Source organism: Pongo abelii, chromosome 9, assembly GCF_028885655.2.
Source record: "Pongo abelii isolate AG06213 chromosome 9, NHGRI_mPonAbe1-v2.0_pri, whole genome shotgun sequence".
NCBI lineage: Eukaryota > Metazoa > Chordata > Mammalia > Primates > Hominidae > Pongo > Pongo abelii.
Window position 1 is genome coordinate 133,216,299 of NC_071994.2, and position 25,497 is coordinate 133,241,795.

Here is a 25,497-nt window from a genome sequence, read left to right on the forward strand (position 1 = left end):
CAGCCATTCTGCTTTTCACTTTCAGTACAGTATTCAATACATTACATGAGATAGTCAATATTTTACTATAAAATAGGCACCGTGTTAGATAATTTTGCCCAACTGTAGGTTAATGCAAGTGTTCTGATCACATTTAAGGCAGGCCAGGCTGAGGTATGATATTCGTAGGTTGAGTGTATTAAGTACATTTTCAGTTTACAATATTTTCAATTACAATGGGGCTTATTGGGATCTAACTCCATCATAGGTAGAAGAGCATCTGTACCAGTCTACTCCCCAAAACCACCACCTCCTTACCCCGGGCCTCATGCTTTCACGTTGGCTCTGCGCAGTTTCCTGGTTCAAGCAGTTCTCCTGCCTCAGCCTCACAAGTAGCTGGGATTACAGGTACCCGCCACCACACTCGGCTAGTTTTTGTATTTTTAGTAGAGACGGGGTTTTGCAATGTTGACCAGGCTGGTCTTGAACTCCAGACCTGAAGTGATCCAACCGCCTCAGCCTCCTAAAGTGCTGGGATTACAAGTGTGAGCCACCAAGCCCGGCCTCACATAGGCCCTTTGATAAGCATAAAAGCTATATACTTTTCATTCTATTTATAGGATTATGACAGTGTATACTACATGGTAGCTACTCAATAAGTATGTGAATAACCAGAAAATGACCCCCCCCCCTTTTTTTTTTTAAACAAACCCACTTTAGGAAAATAAAGTTGCAAAAATCCCTAAACAATCACTCTTGCTAGCAAATAGCAGCACGGGTCTGGCAGCACCGTACCTTCAGTTCCTGCTTGGGCTCCACATTTTTTATGGTTGTATAATACACGTGGTGGCCATACTGGTAAGCCACCAGGTTCTGCTCCAGGTGATTCTGGGCTGGCCGTACAAACATCATCCAGTTACAAAGCGTCTCATCAGACAACTCAAACCATAGGTCTTCATGTAAATCCCTGTCTTTTCTGTCCCCTTTATCAAGAGAAACCTGCACGAAAAAAAAGCCACACCAAAAACAAAACCAAACCTTCAATATGAGACACATTTTATAATGTCACAATATGCAAAATATTGCTCCTAAAATTAACCATACATCCTGCCTCTTTCCTTTGTATCTGCAAAAATCCTAGACCTATGACTTGCCAAATGTCAAAGGGAAAAGATACTTTCTGAAGCCTCAGCTGTAGGAAAATTAGCTGGCAAAATCTGAAAGTTAATCTAATTGCATGGCTTTAGTTAATATTTCACAAAACATGATAAAAATGCTATAAATATGCCAGAAAATGCAAGCAAAATACTCTCTAGCTCATTACAATTTGCCTTCTTTTGGGGTTTCATTGCATTCATTTATAATAGGCAGCCCAGGGATAGGCATTTCTCTTTACAAAGTAATATTCTTGCTTGGAGATTTTGAGAACGCAAAGAAAACCTCCCCGTGACAGCAGATGAGCTGTCAAAACACACATCCCAAGTATTCACCACTTCCCACTGCCCTTTCCTAGTTCTCTGGAGTGGTTATCCACGAAGCAAGTAGCAGAGAGGGCTGGACAGAAACAAAAGGGTCAGCTGTAAAGAGATGACTATAAACATACTTCATCATACAGGGAGCTATTCTTTAACCAGAGTCTACAGGTCAGACCTGTTTCAAAACTGGAAAGTGGTTTTCTTGCAAGCGTTACTGGCACACAGCAGATTACATTAAGCCTACATAATTCTCTTTGCATTCCAGTCAAAATTATTTTAAATAAAGAAAGCAAGCCCCTGTTATGGGCTGAACTGTGTCTTCCTCAAAATCCATGTTGAAGCCCTAACACCCAGTACCTCAGACGTGACTGCATTTGGAGACAGGACTTTTAAAGGGGTAATTAAGTTAAAATGAGGTCATTAGGGTGGGCCCTAGTCCAACAGGACTGGTCCTTATAAGAAGGGAAGATGGGCCAGGAGAGGTGGCTCACGCCTGTAATCCTAGCACTTTGAGAGTCCAACGCAGGAAGATCACTTGAGCTCAGGAGTTCAAGACCAACCTGGGCAATATGGTGAGACCCTGTATCCATAAAAAATACAAAAATTAGCCAGATGCAGTGGCTCATGCCTGTAATCCCAGCACTTTGGGAGGCTGAGGTGGGTGGGTCAAGAGATTGAGACCATCCTGGCTAACATGGTGAAACCCCGTCTCCACTAAAAATACAAAAATTAGCTGGGAGTGATGGCAGGCACCTGTAGTCCCAGCTACTCGGGAGGCTGAGGCAGGAGAATCGCTTGAATCTGGGAGGCAGAGGTTGCAGTGAGCTGAGATTGCGCCACTGCACTCCAGCCTGGCGACAGAGCGAGGCTCCATCTCAAAAAATAAATAAAATAAAATACAAACATTATAAACAAATAAGAAGGGGCGATTAGGACGTGGACACACGCAAGCACCGAGGAAAGACCCTGTGAGGACAGTGAGAAGGTGGCTTTCTGCAAGCCAAGGAGAGAGGCCTCAGAGGAAACCAACCCTGCCAACGCCATGATCTCAAACTTCCAGCTTCCGGAACAGTGAGAAACTAAATGTCTGTCGTTTGAGCCTCCCAGTCTGTCGTATTTTACTATGGCAACCCTAGAAAACTACTGCAGCCCCTCAGAATAATTCATATAACGCCTTCAGGGACTAAAATTGCAATCTCGGCCGGGCGCGGTGGCTCACGTCTGTAATCCCAGCACTTTGGGAGGCCGAGGTGGGCGGATCACGAGGTCGGGAGATCGAGACCACGGTGAAACCCCGTCTCTACTAAAAATACAAAAAAAAAATTAGCTGGGTGCAGTGGCGGGCACCTGTAGTCCCAGCTACTACTCCGGAAGCTGAGGCAGGAGAATGGCGTGAACCCGGAAGGCGGAGCTTGCAGTGAGCCGAGATCGCGCCACTGCACTCCAGCCTGGGCGACAGAGTGAGACTCCGTCTGAAAAAAATAAATAAATAAAAAATAAAAAAAATTGCAATCTTTGCAATCTCCATCTTATTAGTGAGTTTCCATTTAACCAAGTTAAGATAGAAAGAAGAATACTAGCAAACAACTGCTAAGAAACAGGAATAAGAGGCTCAGTAGACAACGCAGTGCTCCTTGAAACACTGGTAAAGAACAGGAGTGAAGTGTGATAAAGCATAAATTACCTTGAGGTGAATATAACAGTCTTTCAGCTCCGAGCCCCTGACGAGCGGCCCCTCCACGGGGCCAAACTGGGTGCGCTTGGGGATGCGCCGCTTGGAGAACACGCCGCCCAGAAACCTGTCTATGTAGAGCACCAGGGGGAGGCTCGCCCTTGCCCGGGTGAGCACCGGCCGGTTGGGAATTGGGTGCAAGGGGCCGTGCTTTGGACACACTGAAGAATGCGCGTTATTGCACTCCTCACACCCTGCAAAAGAGAGAGAGTCTTGAAGAAAAGTCCAATTCCTCAGTGTGACTTGATGTGAGGTAAAAAATTCTGACCTGAAAAATCCCCGTCTGCATTTTCAAGCCAAAATTCAATGAACTCCTAATGGCGCTACCCATTCAACGGCAATACATTCTCTCTGGTAGACCAGTAAAAATCCTGTAATTCTCCTCTAAAATCAGACAGAATTTGCTTATGCCTGCCAAAAACAACTAGCAGGCCATGACTGACTTCTTTGCTGGAGAGTCCTTTGAATAGTGGCCACTAAATTTACAAATCAATTACAACAACATGTCTGAAGAGTAAAAAGAGCTTATCAGGCTAAATGTTGCACTATCTGATGAGGCAAAATAGGTGAATTTTATAGTATGCCAATTATCTCAATAAAACTATTCTGGGGCCGGGGAGGAACCCTGACAATACTATTGAATCAATTTTCTCAAAGGGAGTTACAGAAGTCTTATATCTCAGCCTAACTCAAACGGAAAAAGGGTTGTGCAGTCTGAGAGTTCAGTGCATACTGTCTGATTAGATAATGCTAAAATAAACAAATTTAGAATCCCTTCCTTCATTCACTGGGATGACACAACACTTTCTGCCCATTCCAAGAGCACTCAGTTTGCACCAGTCTGGCCACACGCACTGCCTCTTTGCCAGGAGCACCCACCTGTAAGCTAACCGCCAGAACGAGACAGGTACAGCCCCAAAACGGAGGAGAGCAAATGGACCACACAGACCATGCCCACAACCCTTAACACACTTAACATGCTTTACCTTACTCTGGCTGCATGGTGACCTGGTTTAGGAAATAGTTACTTTTAATTTCTACAATTCTCAAATAACAGAGCTACTTTGTATTAATATTTTAAAGATAAAGTGATTTTCTGTGCATTTGACTTAGGAGTTGCCTCAAAAATGTATGAATTTTTCCCAGGTGCAGTGGTTCAGCCTGTAATCCCAGCACTTTGGGAGGCTGAGGTGGGCAGATCACTTGAGGTCAGGAGTTCGAGACCAGTCTCGCCAACATGGTGAAACTCCATCTCTACTAAAAATACAAAAAAAAATTAGCTGGGAGTGGTGGTGCACACCTGTAGTCCCAACTACTCTACTCCGGAGGCTGAGGCTTGAGAATTGCTTGAAGCTGGGAGGCAGAGTGCTGCAGTGAACCGAGCTTGAACCACTGCACTCCAGCTTGGGAGACTGAACAAGACCCTGTCTCAAAACAAACAAACAAAAAAAACAAAAACAAACAAAAAAAAAAAAAAAGAAAAGAAAAGAAAACGTATGAATTCAAGGAAAACCAAAACGAGCAAGTTCTCTGTTGAACTGGGATTAGATGCAGAGCTTGAACACTGGGCCCAAGCAGACAGATTTTACCACCACCATACAGAAGGATCAGGAGAAACAGGATGAAAGCACAAAGCTCTGAAGAGCCTCGGTGATGCAAATCAATGAGTAAGCACTTTGCCACATAAGCAAGAAAATCCACAGAAAGATGGTTTCTTGGTGGTGGAATCTGAACCCCCAGCAAGCAGTAGGGTGGGGTGAATGACCAAGGGCACTGCCGAGGGGCTAGACTGCCTGAGCTGGAGTCCTGACCCTCAAATTATTGGCACAGCCCTGGGAAAGCTACCCACCTCATGGTAGGGCCATGGAGGGCAAAAAGGAGGTAGTAGACACAGGGCACTCATGCCTGGGATAGAACAGCATTCTTAAAAGGCTATCATGGAAGAGGCAAAGCAGCAAGGCAAACTTGTTAAAGCTGAAGTGGCTGAAGAGCGCAGGATCGGGCAAATCTACCATGGTGGTTTGGTAGCTGAAGCTCTGGTGTGAGAGACCTGGGCTCGGCTGCCTGATGCCCCTTCATCCCTATGTGACGCCGAGTGAGCTTCCCAATCTTCTGAGCTTGTTTACTCCTCAGTACAATCAGAAAACGAAGGACAGTGTCTCTCAAAGGGCTGCAGTGAAGGCCGGGTGGGATGAAGCAAGCAGAGAATATAGCACAGTTGGCTGCACGTGGAAGGACCTGATGCACAGGAGCTATGTTCACACACACACGCACACACACACACACACACACACACAAGATGGACACAGCTTCCCTGGGGGAGACCAGTGCCCACACTTACATAAGTCGTGTGGGTCGAAGGGCCGGGGTGGGTCTGGCTCCCAGTCATCCAGATCTGTGTCCTCACCGTCTTCTTCCTCATCTTCCTCAGTGTCCTCGTCCTCATCCTCATCCTCTTCCTCTTTGGCCTCCAGTCTACCTAGAGGGGTCTGCAGAGTTGCCAAAGGGTCGGACCCATCCACACTCTCGATGGAAGGCAGCACCTGGTTATGCACTGGCAATGAGGCCTGGGCAAAATTTGAAGGCACAGAGTAAGCAGACACGGACACCTGCTTTCGGTTCGCTGGTGCCTGCTGGCACAAACAGGGCGCAAGGGCTGGGTGAAATCTAGTCTTCATACCAACTCCTTCCAGGCCCTGGAAAAATGACTTCCATCTACAGGCTGTGAGGAAGAGCTGGCTTCATTTTTGATCTGACTGCTCACAGCCTTTAAACCTCTGCCCTCCCTCTGCCCCTTCTGTCCCACACCTGGGCAGGCTGCTAAGAAGGCTCAGGTGCTCCCTCTTTTGGCAGCAGTGGGAGATTCAAAACTGGCAAGGCCCTGACCACCTGCGTCCTGACCCCACCCCTAAAACTTAATAAAACCTGGCCTCTTCCTGGCTCATTCAGCCGTTTCACACTGCTGAAGAGGCCTGCCCTGTCTCCCAGAGACTTCAAATAGGTAAGCAACAGACCGTTTCGATGTGTGCACATGTGAAGTATCATCAGTTTCCACATCTGAACTAAACCTGGGGTGGGGGTCCCTCTTGCCTTTCCAGAGTAGCCATACCACACTGGAGGGGGTAAATGAGTTGACCTATCCTCAACCACTTGTCTTTTAAAACTAAACACGTCGTGCAACACATGGTTAACAAAGTTTAATAGCTCACAGCTCTCCTTTTAAACAGCTCGGGCAGGCTGAGGTTTTTAAGTAAGAATGAAAGAGATGAGATGCCTGTTTGTTTCATGATGCTGAAGTCAGTCTCCTGCAAACAAGACACAGTTTGGGTCATGTATTAGGTTAATGCTATCTTATCAGATATCCTGGCAGAAAATAACAATGGTACCTTAAAAAGTTATCCTGCCTGCAATCTAAGTGTTATGGGATTATACACTGGCCTAGAATCCCTTTATGCAATCTTGCTCCTCCTGCGCGATTAGCACAAGGTCATACTCAAGCCATGTCCTATTCAATACATAAAGCAAGTTTTTAAAAATGCCACTCCCTTTATCTTCTCATATGTTGTTTTCCTCACCTAAAATACTCTTTCCTCAGCTACCTTCTAAATCCTACCACATTCCGGTTTCCCAGTGAACCGCCTTTGATGCCTCCAGCCCTCCCTGAGTCTCCTCTGCTCTGAACTCCTGCAGCCCTTGGAGCCATAGAATCCCACTCCACAGCAGCACTCAGCATCTGCTTCCACATGTCACGACCTCACCAGGCAGCCTGAATCATTCTGGAATAGTTCTATGACAATTTCTGTGGAGCCCAGATCTTCCATGCTTTGGTTAGGGCCCAGGACTTTCCTCTGGAGGTAGCTAGAATAAGTGTAACCCTTCCGCCACAAGAATCAAATATTTGAAGGCCAAAAAACCCTAATTCATTCAGTCATTTCTCACGTGACCAAACTCCCAGCTCCCTGATCATCTTGTTGTCTTCATTTATTTCGCAGTGGATTCCATATTTTTATTAATACAACATCAGGGTGCATTAGTGTTTACGTTGGCCACGTTGTTCTACTGCAGATCCATCTTGAACTTGCAGATAACTAAAATCTCTAAGTCTTCTTTTCCCCTCATAGAGTGCTATTAAACCATTTTTCCCCTCAGGACTTCAAGAGCTGATTTTTACTTAAACAGGGGATTTTGCATTTATCTCCAGTAAATTTCATTTCACTACTTTTATCTGTTCTTCCCATCTGCCAAGATCTTTAGACTCTAGATCCAGACATCTCACACATTAACTATCCCTACAGCTTTGCATCCATTGCCAAACACCATCTATTTTGGTGATGAGTATGCGTTTTCACATGAGTCCATCTTGCCTCTCCAACTGCACCTCAGGGAAATAGACTATGGGCTTTGGAGTCAGGCATTTAGAGTAAAATCCTTGCCTCGCCACTTAGCAAGTTACTGCACTTCTCTGAACCTCAGTTTCTTTGTCTGTAAAATGGACACAGTAATACACGCCTCAGGTTGTTGTATTAAGTGAAACAATACGTATATAAGGCCAGTAGCAGAGTGTATAGCATTTAGTAAGTGCTTAGTATTAATCATTATTATCCTAAATTCTTTAAGGACCACGATGATATCATATACTTCCTCCTCAAATTTAAAAGATCACTGAGCATAAAGTAGGTGTTCAATGAAGATTAATTTGTTGAAATATATTTGGCCTTTTGGGAAATAATACCAATCCCTTCAGGCTTCTAGAGGAAGTCTTTGCGGTACTCACAGAAACATCCTTTTTATGCTGTGCATCTTAATGGAAGAACTTATCAAACTCTAAAAAGAGGCCAGGTGTGGCTGGGCATGGTGGCTCATGCCTGTAATCCCAGCACTTTGGGAGGCCAAGGTGGGCAGATCACCTGAGATCAGGAGTTTAAGACCAGCCTAGCCAACATGGTGAAATCCTGTCTCTACTAAAAATACAAAAAAAAGTAGCTGGGCATGGTAGCGGGTGCCTGTAATCCCAGCTACTCAGGAGGCTGAGGCAGGAGAATCACTTGAACCCAGGAGGCGGAGGTTGCAGTGAGCCGAGATCACGCCATTGCACTCCAAGCCTGGGCGACAAGAGCGAAACTCCATCTCAAAAAAAAAAAAAAAAAAAAAAAAAGAGTCCAGGCGTGATGGCTCATGCCTGTAATCCCAGCACTCTGAGAGGCTGAGGCAGGAGGATTGCTTGAGCCCAGGAGTTTGAGACCAGCCTGGGCAACATGGTGAAACCCTGTCTCTACAAAAAATACAAAATTTAGCTGGGCAGTGGTGGCATGTGCCTGTGGTCCCAGCTACTCAGGAGACTGACATGGGAGAATCGTTTGAGCCCAGGAGGTTGAGGCTGCAGGGAGCTGTGATGGTGCCACTGCACTCCAGCCTGGGTGACAGAGCAAGGCCCTGTCTCAAAGAATAATAAAAAAAGAACTCTAAAGAAACGGTCCTGAGTGTGTTTATTGAGGGCCTGACCTGCAACGGCAGTGTAAGAGCATTGCCCAACATTTGAAACACTCGGTCTCCAGAAAGCAGATCAAACCGGTTATCTCAAACTTCATCTGCACACTTAACACATGCTCATTTAACTTTTGCCTGACATTCCACTTCTGCAACTCAGGGTGTTTTAGGAAGTTTTACGTGGGAGGCCAAAATTCGGGAAGACACTTCTGCCTCAGCTTCAATAAAAAGAGCATAAAATGCCCTGTGAGGGTGAGGACTCCACAGAGAACTTCTAGCAGTGCAGCTGCTGTGGCCACCTCCCCCTTAACCTCCTCACCAGAACCTGCAAGGAAGTGACTGTATTCCTGCTCCCCATCTCAGAGCACAGCTTACAATACTGCCCCTTGTCCTAAGCGCTTAAGCATTATGCCAGGGTTAGTGATAAATGTTATCACATATTGAACAAACCAAAGCATATGTACACCTCTACTCCTCATAAACTCGCTCTGCAGAGCCAACCTGAAAGAATGAATTCAGCAATTCAGTTATTCTAGTAAAACCGCGATGTATTTTTTTTCCCAACAGATGCTGTCAGAAAGACACTGGTTTGGCAACGTGACTGGCTTCTTGCCACTGCTGAGAAAGCTGACATCAAGATGAAACCAGCCTTCACTTCCCCATGCTGGACCTCTCTCCTAACAGACTGTGGCAAAAGGAAATGCTTAAACACTCCAGCATCATCTTTAAGGGCTGACGCTAAAAGCGGAGTTTGGATATTTACCAGAAACATGCAAACTGCTGCTGAAAAGGGACGGAAAGAGCTGGTGACCATCGTTTCTAGATAAGAACTGTACACTTCTACACAACACAAACCTTAAAACACAACAGGCATGCATTACAAATTTAATGAACCACATTCAGCTGGTGTTTACTGAGTGCTAGGCACGTATTTGAATTCCTTTGAGGCCAGGTGATGTTACAACGCTCCTAAGTGGCAGAGATGAAGTCTAAATTCTGACTCTGCACTGCCTTTTCCACTGCATCACAATGGCCCTATGGAATTCAGTCTATTCAAGGAGGGAGGCAGAAGCGGTAAGCGGTAAACGTCACCCACGCTTTGAATACCTGGGCAACAAAGTAACCAACCACACGTTCCTGGGGTCATAGCCAGGCAGTAGGTTGGCAAGCAGTGTGTGTCTGTTTCACTTAGAGGAAAAGAGTACGAAGCAAAACCATTTTAATCCCGTGCATTTTGTCATGTACAATAAAATACAGTAAAAGCAAAAAGAATCTATAAACTTATGGTATACTTTCTCCTTCCCACTTAATACCACTCTCTGTAATTATTTCTGAAAGGACATAATGCATTTCAGGATACAATTTATCTGAGAAGTGAAACATGAAACGACCACGCTGGACAGCAGCACACACAACAGAATGCTTCTTGATTCCTACTGAGACCAATTATCAGGGCAGCATATTTTCCTCTCAGCGTGTGGGGAGTCACACATGTTCATTTTCAAAAACAAAGAGGAGACTATGCCTGGAGACCACTGATGCCTTTCTTAACGACGAGGGAATGCATACATGAAAAAGGCTTCAAAGCACATTCTGCCCCCACTAAAAACAACTGCAAATATAATAGGAACCTTTTGGCTAAGAAAAAAACAAAAACCAAAAAAAAACCATCATCTGTGTTAAACCCTCAATCTAACTTTCTATCCAGAATTTCCAGGTCACCAGATAAACTGACAACCGCTGAGGTGTTATAACCAGAAATAAAAACTGTGCTGGTTGAAAGGAAACTGCAATGAAGAAAGATGCTAAGCCAATAGTTACACTGTCTTGTAATGTCAGGGTTTGTGGAGCTGAGTACAACTTTCCTTTTGAGCAAAACATGAAACAAGCAGATTGTTTCTGGAGATTGGAAAAGATGAAGGGCCCTTTGAAGTGCAAATGGCAACGAAGCCTTTAATTAAAACTATCCCTTAATATTAAAACAACAAAAATTTGCCTATCGGATTGGCAAAATTTGAAAAGAATGCAAATACTCAGTGTGGCAAGGGTGTGTGGAAATGGGGCACTCTTGTATACTATACTGTTGGTGGGAATACAAATATTTTCAGTGTCTGAAAAGCAATTTAGAAAATCAATTATCAAAATAATTTCACACAAATATCAAATAGAGTAGTATAATAAACCTCATGTACCCATAACTCAGCTCAACAATTATCAATTCATAGCCAATCAACATCTTTTTTTTTAAGAGACAAAATGTCTGTCTGGAGTGCAGAGTGGCTTAATCACAGCTCACTGCAGCCTCAACCTCCCAGGCTCAAGTGATCTTCCCACCTCAGCCTCCTGAGTAGCTGAGATTACAGACACGTGCCACCATGCCTGGCTAATTTTTTTAGTTTTTGTACAGACAGGGGTCTTCACTATGTTGCCTAGGCTGGTCTTTAACTCCTGGGCTCAAGTGGTCCTCCTGTCTCGGGGATCCCAAAGTGCTGGGATTATAGATGTGATTCACCGTGCCTGTCCAATTCATGGCCAATCTTATTTCAACTCATCTCCTACCTACTTCCTCCCTCACTGGGAGAAGCAAAACCAAGACATTATACATTTTCATCTGTAAATAGTTGAGTACAATGAAATGACTTTTAGATTGCATATCTTATCATACCTAAAATATTAAAATTAGTCTTTTTTTTTTTTTTTGAGACAAAGTCTCACTCTTATCACCCAGGCTGGAGTGCAATGGCATGATCTCAGCTCACTGCAACCTCCGCCTCCCAAGTTCAAGTGATTCTCCTGCCTCAGCCTCCTGAGTAGCTAGGATTACAGGTGCCCACCACCACGCCCAACTAATTTTTGTATTTTTAGTTGAGATGGAATTTCACTATGTTGGCCAGGCTGGTATCAAACTTCTGATCTCAGGTGATCCGCCCACCTCGGCTTCCCAAAGTGCTGGGATTACAGGTATGATCCACTGCATCCAGCCATCATTTCTGTGTATTTTTGTTGTTGTTGTTGTTTTACATGGAATCTTGCTGTGTCACCAGGCTGGAGTGCAGTGATGTGATCTCGGCTCACTGCAACCTCCAACTCCCTGGTTCAAACGATTCTCCTGCCTCAGCCTCCCGAGTAGCTGGGATTACAGGCATGCGCCACCACGCCCAGCTAATTTTTGTATTTTTAGTAGAGACAGGGTTTCACCATGTTGGCCAAGATGGTCTTGATCTCCTGACCTCGTGATCTGCCCACCTCGGCCTCCCAAAGTGTTGGGATTACAGGCGTGAACCACCACGCCCGGCCCCAACCGTCATTTCTTAACACTATAAAATACGACTTAGTGTTATGATTTCCCCAATTGCCTCATATTTTTTTTACAGTTGGCTTGCTCAAATCAGGATCCAAACAAGGTCCACATATTGCACATATCAGTCAGATATGACTGATATGCCTCTGAAGTCTCCTTTAATACGTAAGCTCCCCTTCCTCTTCTTTTCTCTTGCAATTTATTTGGAAAAGAAACTAAACTATTTGTCCTAGAGAATCTCCCACAGGCTGGGTTTTGCGGACTGCATTTGTGTGTATCTTTTAATTTGTTCCATTTTGTCTACCATGCTTGAATCTAGACACTCAATCTAGTACTTGAATCTAGACACTCAATCAGGTTCCAGTTTGATTTCTGGGGAAGAATACTTCATATATGATATAACGCAATAGGAAGTACACAATATCAGGAGGCATATCATGAATGGCTGTCTCACTGTTGGTGATAGTATCACTCGGATCTATCCATTATACCGTTCCTCATCAGCTTTTTCCTGATGGTTTCAGGCTACCATTGATAATCATTGCCTAGGTCTGTATGTCATTAGGGGCTGCAAAATGGTGATATTCTAAGTCAATCATCCCCTCTTTATTTATTAGTAGGAATGCTTCTATAAAGAAATTTCCCTCATCAAGTAATTGGTTACCTGAGTACCTTCAAGGAGAAAGGCCGGATTCTTTTTCTCCATTTGCCAGTTTTTAGAATAATATGGTAAATTCTAGCATCCTCAAAAAGTGACCAATCCAATAAGTTATTTCTTTTAGTATCACTATGAACTTGTGGACTTTATGTATATTTAGGTACTTCAATCTATTGTAGATGTTATCCTTTTTTACAGGTCAATTTGACCCATTTTGGCCCCTTCAAGTTCTTGCCATAGGAAACCAGAAGTTTTTAATAGCAACCCTGCATTCTAAGAAGACAAGATGCTCCAAGTTCATCGGTACATTCCCTGCCCCAGAGCTAGAATCTGTCTTTTCTCCAAAAAGCCCTAACTCCTTTTGCTGGTGAATTGTATTTAAGAGACCACATCGCAGCATTAGGGATACTCACCGCTGCTGGGTTGATCATCATGTCTAAATTACTTCAATGGCCAGAACTAGAAAACATGGGTCTTTTTCCTTTTTTTGTTTTTTGCTTTGTTTTTGAGACAGTCTCTCTCTGTCACCCAGGCTGAAGTACAGTGGTGTGATGTCAGCTCACTGCAACCTCTACCTCCTGGGTTCAAGCGATTCTCCTGCCTCAGCCTCCCAAGTAGCTGGGACTGCAGGCATGAGCCACCACTCCCAGCTAATTTTTGTATTTTTAGTAGAGACGGGTTTTCGCCATATTGGCCAGGGTGGTCTCGAACTCCTAACCTCAGGTGATCCACCTGCCTTGGCTTCCCAAAGTGCTGGTATTATGGGCGTGAGCCACCATGCCCACACTGTTTTTTATTTTTTTGAGACAGAGTCTTGCTCTGTCACCCAGGCTGGAGTGCAGTAGCACGATCTCAGCCCAATGCAATCTCCGCCTCCCAGGTTCAAGTGATTCTACAGACTCAGCCTCCAGAGTAGCTGGGATTACAGGCATGAGCCACCACACCCAGGTAATTTTTGTATTTCTTGTAGCGACAGGGTTTTGCCCTGTTGCCCAGGCTGGTCTCGAACTCCTGGCCTCAAGTGATCTGCCTGCCTCAGCCTCCCAAAGTGTTGGGATTACAGGTGCCTGGCCAGAAAACATGTTTTTTAAGAGAAAACATATTATAAGTCCATATTCATATTCCAATTCAAATTTAGAATTCTGGGTTTTTATTTCATTGGTTTGGTTTTTATATTTGTATCTTTTTCCACTTTTACAAAAAGTTTGGTTCTTAACTTAAAATACAAATATCTTCTGTCTCTACCATTTGTCTTTGGGGTATTTATCCTAAGGAAATAATCTGATATGATATCCATGACAGCATTCTTTATAGTAGGAAAAAAAAAGGAAATAATCTACATGTAAAATAATAAATGAAGTATATAATAGTATATCCTAATATATATAAATATATATATTATATATATATATAATCCATTGCTTGCTTGATGGAATCAATAAGTTGGTTGGTTTGGGTCAAGAATATACCTAATTATTACAAAAAATTATTAAATAACAATTCTTATTTAAGTTCAAAGACCCCACTACATTGCTGTTCACTGCCAGTCATGAATGAATTTAACCCCAACTTATACAACAAAGGCTCCTAACAACCCTCTCTATATTTCAGATGATATGAATATAACTATTGTTCATTTTCTAAATTTTAAAATAGAAGTATACAAATCTTCTACCAAGAAATAAAAAAGCAGAAAGTGCTTCTTCTTTTAAATTTTAATTTAATTTTTTTTTTTTTTTTTGAGATGGAGTCTTGCTCTATCATCCAGGCTGGAGTGCAGTGGCACAATCTTGGCTCACTGCAACCTCCACCTCCCAGGTTGAAGTGATTCTTGTGCCTCAGGCTCCCAAGTAACTGGGATTACAGGCACCCGCCACCATGCCCGGCTAAGTTTTTTGTATTTTTAGTAGAGACGGGGTTTCACCATGTGGGCCAGGCTGGTCTCGAACTCCTGACCTCAAGTGATCCGCCCACCTCAGCCTCTGAAAGTGCTGGGATTACACGTGTGAGCCACCACGCCTGGCCAGAAAGTGCTTCTTAATGAGAATAATTTAATTATTAATCAGTCATGGCACTCAGTAATACAGACAAATTACAGTCACACTACCTGACATGAAAGTAAACTTATTTGGTTTTTGTTTATTTATTTTTGAGACAGGGTCTTACTCTGCCACCCAGGCTGGAGTGCAGGAGTGCAATCAAAGCTCACTGCAGCCTCGAACTTCTGGGTTTAAGGGATCCTCCCACCTTAGCCTCCCAAGTAGCTGGAACCACAGGTGTGTGCCACCACACCTGGCTAATTTTTAAATTTTTTGCAGAGATGGGGTCTCGCTATATTGCCCAGTCTGGTCTCAAACGATTCTCCCACCTCAGCCTCCCAAAGTGCTGGGATTATAGGCATGAGCCTCTGTGCCCAGCTGCTCCCACACCTTCTTTATCACTTTCACATTCTTGCAGAAAATAAGGAGGAAGTCATCAAAGCCAAGTAGGATATATCAGGAATGAAGGTAATGGGAAAGAAATGTTTTAAAAGAACACCAAGAAGAACTCGACTTTTTAGAAGCTGGCACGAGGAAAACTGGAACCAAATTTATATGTAATTTAAGCAAGAATTTTTTTTTCAGTATTTAGAAGTAGAGCAAGTACAAAAGCTATATCAATTTCCAAAAAAAGAGACACTTTTAAACCTCATGATTATTCTTTGGTACTTGAACAAATACCCTGTTTATATGCTTATTTTAAAAAATTTCTCTGACAAGTCACTTTCTATTACCAGATTATTCCAGTATATACTTATCGAAATACGTCAATATTATGTTGCATTTTGCTTTGTTTTCATTAAAGGAGCTGGAGAACACTCTTAGTACATAACAAACATCCAGAGATGGTGCAGTGCAAAGGGATGGGGACATTCCAGGTGCAGTGGCATTCACAGTGTTATCCCCAAACAAGAAAAAGGCAATTCCTTACCTGCTGAGCTGTAGCATCCTGTTGGACATAAGCTACCTGGCCGGGGTCTGTAAACAGAGTCTAAACAAACAAACAAACAAAAAATTATCAGCAGCTCTTTGGATAGCCTGCCTACACAGAAAAATTATCCTACTGCTAAGCACCAATTTTTAGAAAAGTTAACTCCCATTTTAGCCAGTAATAATCTTTCATTAATACAGAAAATAAAGAGAGTAATCTTAAATTTAGCTAAAGCCTTTCATTCACATTGCTCCAAAGAGATTGTATAAGCTAACCATCCCAATGGCTAACATACTTCACAATTTCACTCCTAAACAAAGCCTCTCTTGGGACTGAATATCACAGGTAATTAAAAAGGCATCTCATGAAAACAAAAGAGACATGACATGAACAAGGGTTCACAGGTTCACACACAACACTGCTCACAGGAGTAGACTTGTGATTAAATGAAAATGGATGGGGATAGACAGGCATCCAGAAGAGGATTACATACTCAAGGATTCCAGCTATTTCAAATGTAAGTGCATGTTTATTATCAGAAGAGAAGTAGAAGGAAAATAAATTGAACTTAATGTTCCATGAGTTCTTTTCTGGATAGTCAGTAAAGTCATAATTTAAAAAAAAAATTAATCATCATAAACTAAGTTGGCTCATGATGCAGCAAAGCTAACTAGAGAAAATTCTTCGAAACTATTGTAGCCAGGGCACCACAGTTAATATCTCTAATCCAGAAAAATGTCAAAACGTCCTTTCTTCTAAAGTTTTTAAAAATCTGGCTGGGCGTGGTGACTCACGCCTGTAATCCCAGCACTTTGGGAGGCCAAGGCAGGCGGATCACCTGAGGTCAGGAGTTCGAGACCAGCCTGGCCAACATGGCAAAACCCCATCTCTACTAAAAATATGAAAATTAGCTGGTTGTGGTGGTGGGTGCCTGTAATCCCAGTTGCTTGGGAGGCTGAGACAGGAGAATCACTTGAACCCGGGAGGTAGAGGTTGCAGTGAGCTGAGATTGCGCCACTGTATTCCAGCTTAGGAGACAGAGCAAGACTCTGTCTCAAAAAAAATAAAAAATAAGCAAACAAAATAAAAATTATCCAAATTCAGACATTTAGTAACATTGTAACAAACTGAAAGCTGGTCACAGGACATTCTTACATAAACTAATCTTATTTTAATATAGGCAGGGGTATTCCAAAAGTACCACTAAGCCTTCAGTGATTTCATACTTATGTAGATTTGAAAGGCACTGATTAGGCAGGCCTCATTTCTTTTTGGGAGTGATCTGAGCCTCTTTATTAAATATCAAGTGAGGGCAAATTTTTATTACGAAGATGCTACTAAAAAAGTATGCAATTTAGATGTTAAAGATATACGTTTCAAAGTACTTTATACATTGTAAAGTGCTAACAATGTAAATTAACATTTATATGTTGGGGGATATTGGCGTCACTCATTTGGAAGCTATACTGCAAGTCACTGGCAAAGAAATAAAATAAAAGCAGCTATAATTGTACAGATTTTACCAGTAAACATCTTTGCTTCTAGTACAGCCTTGCAAATCAGTAAGTTATTAAGAAGTGGTAGCTAATAAGCTTAGCAGGACGCTTTCTTACACATTGAGCTGAAATAATCTGTATGTTTTCACAGAGCCATTTTTGGCCTGGTTCTTGACACGCAGGAATAATAACAAATTCATAACCTAGTCAACTGGAGAGAAGAGCTATATACGAACCCATGCTGTAACTCCTTATTGCATTTAGTGTCAAGAAATAAATCACATCTTCCTCTGCCAAGTTGGTTACAAGCTCCTTGAGAGCACAGATCTTTTTTTTTTTTTTTTGAGACAGAGTTTTGCTCTGTCACCCAGGCTGGAGTACAGTGGCACAATCTCGGCTCACTGCAACCTCCGCCTCCCAGGTTCAAGCAATTCTCTGCCTCAGCCTCCCGAGTAGCTGGGATTACAGGTGCCCACCACCACGCCCGGCTACTTTTTTGTATTTTTAGTAGAGACAGGGTTTCACCATCTTGGCCAGGCTGGTCTTGAACTCCTGACCTCGTGATCCACCTGCCTCGGCCTCCCAAAGTGCTGGGATTACAGGCATGAGCCACTGCGCCTGGCTGAGAGCACAAATCTTATCTGAATACATTCTGCATCACCAGTACCTAGCACAATGACTGACAGAAAGTAAACACAAGTAATTGGTTAATTAGTTAATTAACAAATTATAAACAGATAATCCTTCACATGCCTGTGCGGCTTCCACCGGGTGGATGTACACCAGCGTGTGCTCTGGACCATCCACTGATGTGTAGGAGGCACCATCTGCCGTGTACACCACCTGCTGGGGTGGGCGAACCTGGTCATCGGTATAGACGATCTGAGCCACTGTTCCGGTGTCCGGAACAAAGTGCACCTGGCATAAAAAGGAGACAAGTACAAAGAACAAAATCAGTCTCGGGAAGGTAAGTGATCAACAAGCACACCTGGGTTTCTAAAACATCCCCAGTGACAGGAGAATGGGGATGGATACACCTTTGTCTACACCGAGGTGGTGACTAGGGGAGGATCCAAGGACCTTGTCATTGATTTACTGCTAAATGTTAGGTAACCAACTTAAATTCCCCTTTGCCTCAAATGTCCAATGCAGATAACTCTTTTGGGGAGTAATAAGGGCATGGTTAATTGATCCTGGAAATGACACTGAAGATTCCTGCTTGACAACACTATCAGAATAAAACATGGAAATTACTCTGTGGTGTGAAAAAATACGTCAAGACTCAAAAGCCAATTGCTGTCAACACATCGTAAGAATTCTATTTTATAACTAATAGTGTCTTTCAGCAGACACATTAAAATAAGGTCACTTTTGGCCAGGCGTGGTGGCTCACACCTGTAATCCCAGCACTTTGGGAAGCCGAGGCGGGTGGATTACCTGAGGTCAGGAGTTCAGGACCAGCCTGGCCAACATGGTGAAACCCCGTCTCTACTAAAAAAATACAAAAATTAGCCGGGTGTGTGGTGGGGGGGCGCCTGTAATCCCAGCTACTCAGGAGGCTGAGACAGGAGAATTGCTTGAACCCGGGAGGCAGAGGTTGCAGTGAGCCGAGATCGCGCCATTGCACTCCAGCCTGGGCGAGAAGAGTGAAACTCCATCTCAAAAATAAAATAAAATAAAATAATATAAGGTCACTTTCTTTCCTGCAAGTTGTTTCATACACAAAGGACATACTGGAGGCATATCAGTAAATGCTTGCTGAATCAATGAATGGAATAGAACTCTTCCTTGCCAGGTAGGTGAAGACACAGAAAATTCTAATAAAGAACTTTTAAGGGGTTCTTGACAACTATTTCAGCTCTCACCAGGGTAAATAATTTTCTCCCAAGACCTAAAGAACTAAAGCAGAAATCAAGTTTTGTAAAACATTTTCTGAGTGGTCAGCTTTGGAGGATTGAATTCTTGAAGGCCTGAGCTTGGCACATGGCCTGATGCCTGATATTGAAGGTCTGCAAGCAGATGGCCCAAGCACACATTTGGGAGAGAAATAACGCATGTGTTGCTATCGAAGTCAGGCACTCTTAGGGTGGAATCCTTGCTCTTATACTGCCTTGGCTTTGGACCTAACTTTTTTATGTCAGTTTTCTCTAGTGAAGGATAGTAGATCCCAAAGATAACATAAACTAATTTAATCCCCAGAAGGAAACCTAAGAGACAAAATGTAATCAAACACCACAGAAATACAACAAACCTCGACCTCTACGCTAAATGATTAGTCTGGCTTCTACATAAATTTGATTTGTCTGGGAAGATAAAGTTTGTCTATTGGAAAAATTAGCCTCATATTTGAGCAGCCTTAATTGCTATAAGACAATTTCGTGACTTTAGATTTGTTCATTAACATCAAAGCCTTGAACTAGTTTCAGTGCTTAAGAAGGGAAAACATGTTTCCTCCAGACAAGCTATCCAAGCTTTTCTGCTTGGTCTTCATCACTCATTAAATCAGAATTCCCAGCTGGCGGAAGAACCAGTTGAGAGGAAGGAGTGCCACGGGGACCCTGACCTTGGCTATCTACTATCTGGTTACCCACAGACACGGCCCTGGTCATGCAGTGTCACAACCAGATTTTCTTTTGTTTTGCTTTTCAATGAACTACAATTTTGTTTATAAATAAAATATACCAAAATACATAGCTGCATGGAAGTGACCTCAAAATGATTTCCAGGAGAAACAAAACAGAATTCTCATATACTCTGCTGAAAACATCGGTGGAACTTTTTTAAGCAATCAGACTAAGCCTTTATTTATTTTTATTTTTAGAGACAGGGTCTCATTCTGTCACCCAGGCTAGAGTGTAGCGGTGCAGTCATGGCTCACTGCAGCCTCCACCTCCTGGAGACATGACTGCACCACTACGGGCATGCACCACCATGTCTGGCTAATTTTTTTTTTCTTTTTTTTTTTTTGTAGAGTCAGGGCCTCACTTTGTGGCCTAGGCTGGTCTTAAACTCCTGGACTGAATCGATCCTCCTGCCTTGGCCTCCCAAACTGCTTGGAAAGGCATGAACCACCATCTTTGGCCCATACTGAGACTTTTTAATCATACCAGATGACCAATTTTATTTATTGTATATTTATTATATTGCTTAAATTGAATAGAATCTGCATACTTAAGTGTTTCAATATAACTTCTTGATTTTGATACTAGTACTATGGTTATGTAATTTAATGAAATATTACATGTGCATGTTTACTACAATGTTTAAAAATTAAGTTTTATACTTTGGTCACATATAAAACATGGCTCCATATGACTGCTAATCATCCCAAAATTCAGCTCCATACCAAAAATGCAGAGATTTGCCTTCACTAAGAACAGTCAAAATAACATGTGGTTGGTTCTAGCAGCAATCTGAAAGGCAAAGCTCATCGATGACAGCAGCATTTGGTCAAGTGACTAACCTCTAAAGTGGCTGACTCATAATGGAACAACTTTCACTTAGAGGTTTACATTCTGAATTTAAAAAGAAAAGAAAAGGCCACTCACTTTATAGACATACCTGTACTCATTACACACAAAGGACCAAACTCCTATGGATAACATAAAAGAAACAAACTATAGTTTGAGGTTTTCAGCACCAATAACATAAATAAAGTGGGGTAGTAAAACAGATTATGACAGTAAATTGCAGACAAGGCAGAGAAGCCTATAGCTGGTGGTCTAGCTCTCCTAAGTCATGGTGAGCCACATCGATGGGGCATTCAAGGGGCCAAAACAGCCCCTATTCCTTGTGTACGAGTTTTTCATGTCGGCTTCTAACAACTAGTCACTACTAGATAGCAGCTGTATTTCTTTGCTGTAAGCAAACTGTGTCCAGCTGAAAACCTCTCAATACCAAGCTGTAAAAGACCAGTCTTCACCTGTGCAGCATTCTGTTCATGCTCTGCAGATGTCGACCACACATGCGAGCTTTCATCTTTGGAATCCATTTCTCCCAGCTGGACAGCTCCACGTCTGGCACACCTAGAGCAGCACAGGGTACAGGACAGTCATCTGTCTACCACACGTGTGTTCATGAAGGACGGAAAGTTCTGTCTGCAGCGTGCCTGAGAAAACACAGAAAAGAAACCAAGACTTTCAGTAGATAAATACATTTTAGTAGATTATAATTTCAACCACAAATAATAAAAAAAAAGCTTTGTCAAAAAGCAGCACACCTGGGCAAAAAAACGTAAAAATGAAGACATTATTTGTAATAATAATATAGGCCAGGTACAGTGACTCACACCTGTAATCGCAGCTCTTTGGGTTTTTTTTGGGGGGGTGGGGGGAGTTGTTTTTGTTTTTGAGATGGAGTCTCGCTCTGTTGCCCAGGCTGGAGTGCAGTGGCACGATCTAGGCTCACTGCAACCTCTGCCTCCTAGGTTTAAGCAATTCTCGTGCCTCAGCCTCCTGAGCAGCTGGGACTATGGGCATGAGCAACCATACCCAGCTAATTTTTTATATTTTTAGTAGAGATGTGTTTACACCATGTTGCCCAGGCTGGTCTCAAACTCCTGAGCTCAAGTGATCCACCTGCCTTGGTCTCCCAAAGCGCTGGGATTACATGCATGAGCCACCACACCTGGCCAATCCCAGCTCTTTGGGAAGCCAAGATGGGAGGATCACTTGAGGCCAGGAGTTTGAGACCAGCCTGGTTAACACGGCAAGACCCCATCTCTATTTAAGAAAAAGAAATTTAAAAAAATAATAATATAATGTATTGCATGCTTGCTATGTTCTAAACACTCACTGGGGGGGTGTGTGTGTATATATAATATCTTATAAAATTATATATATTTGCATATATATTTGTGTATACATAAATGTGTGCATGTTTGTATAATGCAATCCTCATTAAAAATACTGAAGGTAATCTTAGTTCTCATGAGGAGAATGAGTTTCTCAGATGCCAAATGCAGGCTCTTTCCTTGTAGACACTAACTTCCCATACCACCTTTACTCAAAATGAACAGCAGAATAATAAGTCTCAAGATGAGAGGAAAGTGGCAAGTGGAGGGAGCTACATTTTCTGCGTAAAAAATTTGGTGAATGCAAATACAAACTTTTTTTCTCACATGGTCAGTGTTGGAGTGATTAGCGGCCAAATAAAAAGCCTTACTAAACTTCAACATGCACAATATCTGCACCTCAAAGTCTTATTCCTTCCCAAAATAGGCTTTTTAAGGTAGTCAGTCTTCCCTTTTGATGATGATAAAATGTTGGTATTTTAAAAGTCCACTTGACATTTGCTGTGTGAACAGGGCAGCAGCCACAACGCCAGAATAAAGACCAAAGAAGAAAGAAAGAGAAGGTACGTGAACTTCGAAAGTCTGTGCCCAACTCTGGAAAAGAGGGGATGCCATGTCCATCTTCTGAGCCATCCAGGTGCCTGTTCCTGCTTCGCCTCATCATCATCATTCTCATCCCCACCCTGTAGGGCCCCCCACCACACTTACTCACCCTGCATGCACCCTATTCTTCCAATCCCCATTTGGGGGGGACTTGAAAGTATGCCACGTCCACCAACAGGTGAATGTAACAAGAAAGGAACACAAGGTAACTTCATGGAGAAACGGGAATATCCTGTATCTTGTATCTGAATTGAGGTGGTGGTTACATAAGGAATATGTGTGTCAAAAGCCATCAACCTATTAAGATATGTGAATTTTATTACATTTAAATTATACCCTAATAAAGTTGATTTTTTTAAAGCATACCTTCCTTACATAGCAGTACTATTTAAAAATATATACAAAGATATTCAGGGTGAGTTTCATATGGTATATAAATTATATCTCAACAAAGCCATTATTTAAAGAAACAAAAAGTATTAAGAAAGGGATAGGCTGGGTACAGTGGTTCACACCTGTAATCCCAGCACTTTGAGAGGCCAAGGACGACAGATCACTTGAGGCCAGGAGTGCAAGACCAGTCTGGGCAACATGATGAAACCCTATCTCTACGAAAAATACAAAAATTAGCCAGGTGCGGTGGTGTGCACCTGTGGTCCCAGCTTCTTGGGAGTCTGAGGTGGAAGGATCGCTTGAGTCTGGGAGGCGGATGTTACAGTGAGCCTAGATCACGCCACTGTACTCCTGCATGGGTGACAGAGTGAGACTCTATCTCAAAAAAAAAAAAAAAAAAGAAAGCAATAATAAATGTCACCAATCATCTAAAGATCTATAAGAAGAAAACTACAAAATTGCACAAAAGGACATAAGAGGCTCAGTAATTACAAAATCAGAGCCAGGCGTGGTGGCACACACCTGTGGTCCCAGCTACTCAAGAGGCTGAGGGGGAGGACCACTTGAGCCCAGTTCAAGGTTAGCCAAGGCAACACAGAGAGACCCTGCTGAAAGAAAAAAGAGAGAAGAAGAGAAGAGAAGAGAAGAAAGAAGTCATAACATGTTCCATGTAGGAAACTTTTTTTTTAAGTTATTTTGAAATAACTTCAGACATAAAAGTTGTCAAAATAGTACAAAGAATTCCTGTGTTTCTTCACTCCAATTCCCTGAATGTTAACATTGTACCATGTTTACTATTTCCCCTTTTTCTCTTTCTTTCCCTCCCTTTTCTCACCTGAACCATTTGAGAGTAAGTTGCCAACACAATGCCCCTTTCCCCCTAAATTCCTAAGTGCCTAATTCTTAAAAACAAGAAGATTTTCTTATAACCACAGTACTACTATCAAAATGAGGCTGTTAACATGGAAACAGTACTGTTACCTAATTCACAGACCTTATTCAAGTTTTGTCAACTCTAATGAATGTCCTTTAAAAAGAATACAACATTTTTCCTCCTGGCCTGGGATGCAATCCGGTATTGCATACAGCACACTCAGCTGTCCTGCCCTTCAGTCTCCTTCAATCCCAAATGGTTCCCTGCTCTTTCTTGGTCTGCCGTGACCTTGACATTTGTGAAATGCACAGGTCATTTATTTTTCAGAATGCTCCTCAATTTAAGTTTGTCTGATGTTTCTTCATGGTTAGATTCAGGATATGTATTTTTAGCAGAGACACCACAGAAGAGATGTGGTGTCCTTCCGATAGAGGAATTTGAGTGGCTTGTTTCCTTCAGCTTGGCTCACTGATAGCACAAATGCTCAGGTGTGTACTATGCTAGGCACTGGGGTGCTGCGGGGATCGGCAGGTACAGCCCATGCCCTCACAAAATGCACACAGCCCAGAGAGTCTTTTTGTCTTTGTTTTCATTTCTAGAAAGGTATACTTTATTTCTTCTATTTTAATTTTATTTGTATCTCTTTTAATAGGTAGTAAATGCAGCTGGCTCAAAATTCAAAAGGCACAAAAAGGTATACAGTGGACAATCTCTCTACCTGGAATGCCCTAGCCATTCCTCAGAAGCAACCTATATTATCAATTTATTGTATTTTCTTCCAAAAATTATTTTGTGTACATACACACAAGCATATACATACTCTCTCCCTCTCCAACCACAAATAGATGCATACTACTGATTCCATACAAGGTAGCATTTCTTCTTTATCTTGTTTGTCCCATGTAATATCATACCTTTCATATTATTCCATATATATGCAGACATTCTTCATTCTTCATTACAGCTGCATATTTTTAATCTTGCATTCATAAACGCTTAGGTTATTTCTAATATTTTGCTATTACATGTGGCACTATGATGAGAACTTTGGACATACATTGCTTTACAATGTATCTTGCATTTTATGTGTTAGTATCCCACATTTTTTGGAATCTCTGAGGGAAGATACTAGTGCAGTTAAAGTGATTATCATATGTAAAATGGAGATAATTTTATTGTGAGGGTTAAATGATGTATGTAACAACTCTAGGCACAAGGTCTAGTACATAGTAGGTGATTAAATATATCAATTTTCATATTTCACAAACGAGCCATACAGAGCTTCAGAATTTTCAAAACACTTTATACTCTTTAAAAATCTAACAATTTGGCTGGGCAAGGTGGCTCACGCCTGTAATCCCAGCACTCTGAGAGGCCGAGGCGGGCAAATCAGCCTGAGGTCAGCCTGAGGATTTGTCAGCAAGTCAGGAGGCTGAAGATTTTGTCAGCAAGACAGGAATTGCTTGAACCCAAAAGGAAGAGGTTGCAGAGAGCCCAGATCGTGCCACTGCACTCCAGCCTGGGCGACAGAGCAAGACCCTGTCTCAAAGAAAAAAAAAAAAAGGAAAGAAAGAAAAGAAATCTAACAATATATTCCCTGTACATGAATATCTTTGCTAGTAAGACTTGTCATATTGATTTTCCTTTATTAATTTTCTTTTTAACTCCACAATGTTTATAACCCTGTTGATTTTGATTTACAGGAGACAGAAGAAGAATCCCAGGGGCAGGAGCCAT

The 25,497-nt window shown here is 42.4% G+C and overlaps 1 protein-coding gene across 3 annotated transcripts in view; it reads right to left on the reverse strand.

The window, feature by feature from the left end:
- PRDM10 (PR/SET domain 10) overlaps nt 1–25,497 on the reverse strand; it is a 104,270-nt gene that overhangs the window by 41,941 nt on the left and 36,832 nt on the right. For 2 of the 3 annotated variants that reach the window (XM_009247255.4, XM_009247256.4), the window contains exons 2-7: nt 21,021–21,206; nt 17,852–18,016; nt 15,603–15,662; nt 5,528–5,753; nt 3,139–3,380; nt 775–978 (exon numbers count right to left, since the gene is read on the reverse strand). In XM_009247255.4, the coding sequence (XP_009245530.2) occupies nt 775–978; nt 3,139–3,380; nt 5,528–5,753; nt 15,603–15,662; nt 17,852–18,016; nt 21,021–21,089 (966 nt within the window). In that variant the 5' untranslated portion in view covers nt 21,090–21,206. 3 annotated transcript variants of the gene reach the window in all.